Source organism: Chaetura pelagica, unplaced genomic scaffold (genome assembly GCF_000747805.2).
Source record: "Chaetura pelagica isolate M959 unplaced genomic scaffold, ChaPel_1.0 scaffold13, whole genome shotgun sequence".
Classification (NCBI taxonomy): Eukaryota; Metazoa; Chordata; class Aves; order Apodiformes; family Apodidae; genus Chaetura; species Chaetura pelagica.
In genome coordinates, this window is record NW_009954543.1 from 4,077,572 (window position 1) to 4,084,438 (window position 6,867).

The 6,867-nt window shown below is 36.2% G+C and overlaps 2 protein-coding genes across 2 annotated transcripts in view; one reads left to right on the forward strand and one right to left on the reverse strand.

The window, feature by feature from the left end:
* MTA3 (metastasis associated 1 family, member 3) overlaps positions 1 to 764 on the reverse strand; it is a 158,702-nt gene extending 157,938 nt beyond the window's left edge. Inside the window, exon 1 of the mRNA XM_010004966.1 lies at positions 687 to 764. Coding sequence (XP_010003268.1) covers positions 687 to 764 — 78 coding nt within the window. The remainder of the gene's footprint in view (positions 1 to 686) is intronic.
* A 2,824-nt stretch (positions 765 to 3,588) lies between these two features.
* Positions 3,589 to 6,867, forward strand: part of KCNG3 (potassium voltage-gated channel, subfamily G, member 3) — a 3,601-nt gene continuing 322 nt past the window's right edge. Inside the window, exons 1-2 of the mRNA XM_010004967.1 lie at positions 3,589 to 3,638; positions 6,451 to 6,865. Of these exons, the coding sequence (XP_010003269.1) occupies positions 3,589 to 3,638; positions 6,451 to 6,865 (465 nt within the window). The remainder of the gene's footprint in view (positions 3,639 to 6,450; positions 6,866 to 6,867) is intronic.

Genomic DNA, 6,867 nt, shown 5'->3' on the forward strand with positions numbered 1-6,867 from the left:
AGTTATGACATTTAAAATTAGGTAGGTTTTCAAGACCTACGTAGCTAAGTGGCTTATTTGAAAGTGACCACAAAAATCATGTAGGAGTCTGGGATTGCATCCTCTGGCAATAGTGTCCTTCTTTGGTGAGAAGGCTTTTAAAAATTTGCCCACTAATTTCTGATACATTTAAAAGTTTGAAGCCAAATTCTGTCTTTTGTTTATTAACCGAGGTTCCTCATTGAAATAAAGAAATTCTAACATCATAATACAATAATTTTTTGTCAGTAGAAATCGTGACATTAAGGCTGTACACCAGTGAGTGTTCACTCATATGGCAGTGTAATTACTCGTATGAAGACTTTACATTATTCTAAAAATGTATTTTGAAAAGCTTTAGAAATGAAAATTGAATGGGCTTACCTAGAAGTCTTAAGGCAGCAGATTTGGGATGTAACTGACTATTGAGAGCAGCATAAGCCACTGCTTAGAAGAGGTGAGAACTACCTCATGACATGCAGCACCTTTGATATTTTTAGGCTCTCACATGCTTACTAATGAAAACCTAAGTCATTCCCTCAATGTTATGTTACAGCTCAGAAAGGTGCCACCTGGGTGATTCCTGTAGCTGAATTGTGGTAACCATCTCCAGCACTGCTTTGGGCAGCTGTAGCAAGTGCAGCTGTAGCAGAGTGTCTCCAGCTTACCTGGACCTCATCTCTAGAAGTGGGGCTATCACTGTCATTTACAAAATCAGCCTCCTTAATGAGGTTGGCGGTGACCATTACTGTGGCTGCCAGCTAATACCAGCGGTGGTTATTTTTCTTGTACAAACAATTCTTCACTAGCAGCAGAATTCAGCCCTCCAAACTATTACTTTTCCTGGTGACCACACTCTCAAAGAGAGCCTACGGGTATTTCTGATCCTTTGGAGTAACACACTTTAGAGGGCAACAGAGAACTCCACGAGTAAGCCTTTTTAAGGAGAGAGTGATGGGGAATCTGACCTCTGAATTTCACAGATCTTACAGACACTGACAATATAATTCCCTGATTTGCAGAGGGATTGCCTTCCCCAGGTCTGTTCTCAGGATGAGGGATGAGTTATTAAATCTTTCGCATTTTAATATTTTGCTCTCTTCCCTGCCTTGGCACGTTTCACTTACTAGTGCTAAGGATTTGCTTCAGATTTCAGGTCATCTTTGGTCTCCTCTGAACCGTGCTAACAGATGCACACTGCCAGCCACTTAACAGGGACCCATCCATACACTGATTGTTAGCATGATCATCTGGGGAGAGGGGAGAGCTTCTCAAGCCTGCAATAGGAAGTAATTTGAAGCTGCTTGACTTACTGCTAGCACAGTTTTATCTATCTGCCTTTAAACTATTTTCCTAACACTAACTACAAGTAGCTTCTTAGCACAAGGGAGAGACTGTTGCCCCTTTCCCACTAACTAACATGATTAAATTTGTATTTTAAGAATCACTCAGTTATCAAGCCTACGTGATTGCTGTGTTCTTAAGCAAAGGCAAATAAATACAGTAACTTTGTCAAGCATCATCTCTTAACAGATGCCAGCAAGCTTTTTTTTTTTTTTTTTTTGCATCTCTGCAAAACATCAGCTTAAAAAGTTGCATTTGAATTGTAGACAGACAAAAAATTGTTATTCCTTTATGGTGGTGGAATTTCAGAATGCATGAATACTCATGTCCAACATCTGCTAAAAAAACCCAACACACACCAAAACTTCTTTCCTGGGAAAAAGCTAATCTGAACACCACATATAAAAATATGTTTAAACAGTAGGCTGAAGGTAAAGAATAGAACTACAGAGTTAACTACTAAGCTAAAAATACAGATGTGGATTTTAGTCAATTTACGAGCTTTTTAAAAAAAATGAGATAACACAAAGAACAGATGTATATCACTGTCTGTCCCCAGGAGAACCTTAACAAACCCACCAGTGCTAAGTGCCAATCTTGTTTCAAGTATAGGAAAAAGATTCTGAAGACCCCAGGAGTCAAGATGTTCACATCTAGGTATCCCCTGAGAGCTGCGACAGGCATTTGCCCCTTTCCTGGGGAGGACTGGATCATTACAGCTTCCCACATAAAGCACTGAAGTTTATCAAGACATATTATTACCAAAGCAGGGGCAGAATGGGAAAAAATGCCAGCATGGTTTTAATGCAGGGAAATGAGCTGTTCTGGGGCCCTTACCTCTATACTTTGTACTGAGCAGAAACACTGTTGATTTCAAAAGGATTTTTTAAAAAAACAAGACGTGCTGAAGTGACGAGGAGTCTCCCTGAGCAGGAATTTCATCATTACAGCTACTGCTTGCACATTTTTCAAGTTTAATGTGCTCTACATGGAAATAGACTTTAGCAACAATTTAACAAATCAGTGCTGATAGATTTTAATCTTTAATCCTGTCATATACTGTCTTTAATCATATCATCTGTTTTCCTCATGTGTCCCGTTGATGTGTATGTTTTATTTACAAGCTTAATAGATAATAGTGTCACTAATGAATATTTTGGCTAGATTTCAACCAGCTCACCAGGGACATTGAAAGTATACAAATGGCCATGCTGGGGGAAAAAATAATGCTAAACTGAAATATTCTAAGACATTCACAATGTAATTTTTTTAGTAATAGTGAACTAGTCTTGTTAGTGATTGAAAAATTAATTTCTGAAGTGGTGCAACTCATTGTACATAAAATAGCTTATTCTGAAAGGAAGTTATCAGATGGAACAGAAAATGGAACAGTGATGGAATTATATTAGAAAGGTGGCTCATAAAGGACTGAGTCTCCATTGATGGACAAAAGACTCATTAGAGCAATTTTGAAAGACTGTTAAGTATCAAGAGGTCTATATTTTTAGGAGAAAAGCCTTCTTTCATGTCCTTAGGTCTGGGACAATGAACAGGAAGTTTGAGCAGAAAGAACCTGCTGAATAAAACTGTAGGTTTTCTTCAGCACTGACTAAAACTGAATAAAAATTTGGACATAGCATTTTCTCTGATTATTTATAGTTTCAGTGGAGAATATTCAAATACTCAATTAATGAGTTTGTTTTCAATTTCCTCTCTCCTTTTAGAATATCAGCTATTTTAAAACTTAACTGTTGGGGGGGGGGGAAACCAAAAACTGTGATGGAAGTTTATAAAATAGGTGCTACATTTTACCAAATAAAGCTCATTATTTAATCATATCATTGTATATTTTAATACAGCCTTATTCCTAGAATAGGCAATAAAAGGCAGTCTGTCCTGTGAATATACAACAAATATTTTAAAAATTGATTACAGAAGATAGAGTAACTTTAGTCTTCTGTGCATATGCATTTTATTTGGCTTTAACTTCATACTCAATTAAGTTCTCTTGAAGACTAACTGTTAAATTTGCAGATGTTATTTATCCATTAACAAGGTTAACTGTAAAGATACACCACTACAATGACAGACTTGATCTGAAAGTGGAAACATGGTATGTAGCTGTCCAGACTTCCCAACATGCCAGAGGTTTTTAGCATTTCTCACCAAAGCACTTAATTTTACATGAGTCACTAGGGCGGCCAAAATCCATCTACACAGGCAAAAATGAGTGACAAGTCAGGAAAAATGAAAAATTTTTCACTGGTGGCTAAGAAGTAAGGAGAGGAAAAAAACATAAGGGACACCCTTCTTCATTATCTTCTCCCTAGCCAGAATGTGTATAATTGATGAGAAAGAAGAACAGATGTAGAATGGGGTAATGGAAGTGTAATATATGGAGTGGCAGTAATGCATCTCCCACTGTCTTTTTTGCACCAGTGACGTTCCTTAGCTCTCTTCAGGCCTGTTCTACAATAAAAGGCTTCTTCAGTCCTTCCTACTGAGGTATAACTGATTTACAGTATCTCTTATGCTAGCAACTGGCAGAGTAAAACAATGGATTTATCACATTTCATGGATTTTTTCTTCCACAACTATTCCCCAGAGTCATATTGGACTACTGAATTGATGTTGATTCATAAAGACTTCTACTGAATCTCAATGATCAGGATCTAACTTCCTTAAAGCTTGACTCAGAAATAACCTACGTAATTTATGACAAAACGGAGGAATTGCATTTCCAACATTATCAGGGCATCAGGAGGAAGTACCGAGAGAAAAAGCTGTAAATTGTATCAATATTAATTCTTCTTTCATTTAAGTGCTCCATGTCATAGGATACAGGCAGCACTATCAGAGAAATTTTATAAAATGTAATGAAATAGAGTCTGGTGGAATTGGTGAATATTCCTGGCTGCAACATTCTATCCAGATACATTTTTTATTTTATTCATTACATGAGGTCTCAACTAGCCACCGTATAAGTATATTCAGACTTTATCAGTATGTCCATTACCACAATGTATTGTTTGATTGATTTTACTAGGGGAACTCAGGTATTTCCTCATCATGTGTAAAAAGGATCTAAGAGAACTTATCCATTAACATTTTCGTCTTGATTTTTTTCAACATAAGGGAACAATAATCCACATCCATACCATAATTTTCATATATTCTCTACATGACTTTTGTTTGGAAGACATTATAATTTGAGCATTTTGAAAAAGATTTTAAATCTGTGTCTGAGGTAGTTATCACTCAGTATTAAAAGAAGTATTTTAGTATTTTAAAAGGCTTAATTTTTCAGAGGAAACATAATTCTTAAGAGCAAGCTATTTTTGAAATTCACAGGTCTTTCCGTCAAAAGGTGCTAACATGAACAAGTGTTTTATAATCACTTTATGAAGAAAGGCCACTTGCTTACAGAACTTTCACTTTTGCTCATGAAATAAGAAAAACAAGGTCTGACTTTATGTGAAAAAAACTTTAATTAATTAATTAATATTAATTTAAATTTGCTGTGGCAAGAATGACTTTACATCAACTGTTTCCTCAATTTTTTAGCATAAAACTAAAGTGAATTAATGAATAAAATGAAATTAATAAAAAATAAATAAAACTTTAGTATACCAAATGTTTATGAACATTGCTTTATGGAGTCTATTAGTGTAATTACAGCAGCTACAGAAGAATATTGTCTTTCTAACAGGCCGTTGTTTTAGTAATAATAACAATAAATTTCAGAACTCATAAAAAAATATAGAGATGTGTTACAGAAGCAAAATTTTAGGTTTGAAACTACAGTTGGATTATTACTTGCAAGTCACTATATTTCTACAGACACTACCATCTTAGGATCCTTGCAGTGGCAAAATAACTCTGGTTGTATGTAGTATTTTCAAATCCCCAGTGTCACATAAGTTTGATTTCAGACCTGATGATATGAAAAGGCATTGGTAATTGGCTTTTTCTTTGCTCAAACTGTTGCTGAAAAAAGGTAAACAAAACTGTATCAAGCAAGTAAGCACAGTCTGAACTCTTAAGAAATGTGTTATTTTCAGAAGGGAGATTTGAGAATACATGCACAACAGTTATTGAATAATCTTAGAGCAACATTTTCATCATCTGTTTCTACCTTCCACTCGTTTCAAGTTGAGCTATTCTCAAGTCTCATTCACTCCACCGGGACTTGAAAATATTGAAGAACACCTTCCAGGATTTATTTTCTTAAGGCCATTATTTGTGTTTGGCAAGATGATCTTACTGATTGCTTTGGTTACCTTGACATTTTTGCTGTAATACAGTTTAGGTGGAGTTACATGAAAAAACAAGACAAAAAATTCAGTATCACAGAGCATAGTGGTAAATGGAAGGACACAAGCTTATTACTTTGTGTTCCCAGTGATGAAAAATAAAATACCATCTGTATTTAGCAGCAGTATCTATAAGGTTCTGAATATAGTTCTAAGTAAGCCCCTGTTTGGGGCTGATGAAAATCAGACAGACTGGTTTAGGCTGTTTTTTGCATGAACTATCCAATGCAAAAGCTGATTTCTGCCTACTCCATCTTCACTTACATTTTAGTTTAGCAGTCTGGTTCTGTATATTGCCATTCATAACCAGCCAGTTCACTGATTCACAGTCCTAGGCATTTCCAAGTGGATCAAGCCTCATAGATTTAAAACAAACAAACAAGCAAACAAATTAACAAAAAAATCCCCAAAACCCAAACAATGGGAAAAAAAGCAAAATGTTCTACATAACATTACACATTGGCACCTGTGGCATACCATTTCCTGCAGGGTTCCAGTTTTTGTAGGTGTTTTTGCTAGTATTAGGACCAGTAGCAGTCTGTCATTCAAAGAGGATGATCAGTGAGTTCTTAGCAATGACCAGTTTAAACTCCTCACTAGATACTCAGGTTAATGGCTGAAATCTGTTGCTATGTGTCTAGGGTAAGAATATTATGGTTTCTGTTTGTCATTTGTGAAGGTCTGAGTGTAAATTTGGTAATATCTGTAAACAAACCAAACATCCACTAAAGCTTTTGCACAGAACATAAATCCTGTACTTTGTTTCTTTTGACAGGATAATTGAAGCTATCTGCATAGGCTGGTTTACTGCAGAGTGCATTGTGAGGTTCATCGTCTCCAAAAACAAGTGTGAGTTTGTCAGAAGACCACTCAACATCATTGATTTACTGGCAATTACTCCTTACTACATCTCTGTTCTAATGACAGTTTTCACAGGGGAAAATCCGCAGCTTCAGAGGGCTGGAGTCACCTTGAGGGTCTTAAGAATGATGAGGATTTTTTGGGTGATTAAACTGGCTCGTCATTTCATTGGCCTTCAAACACTTGGTCTGACTCTGAAGCGTTGTTACAGAGAGATGGTGATGCTACTTGTCTTTATCTGTGTTGCTATGGCAATTTTCAGTGCACTTTCCCAGCTTCTTGAAAACGGGCTGGACTTGGGAACAAAGAATAAGGATTATGCCAGCATTCC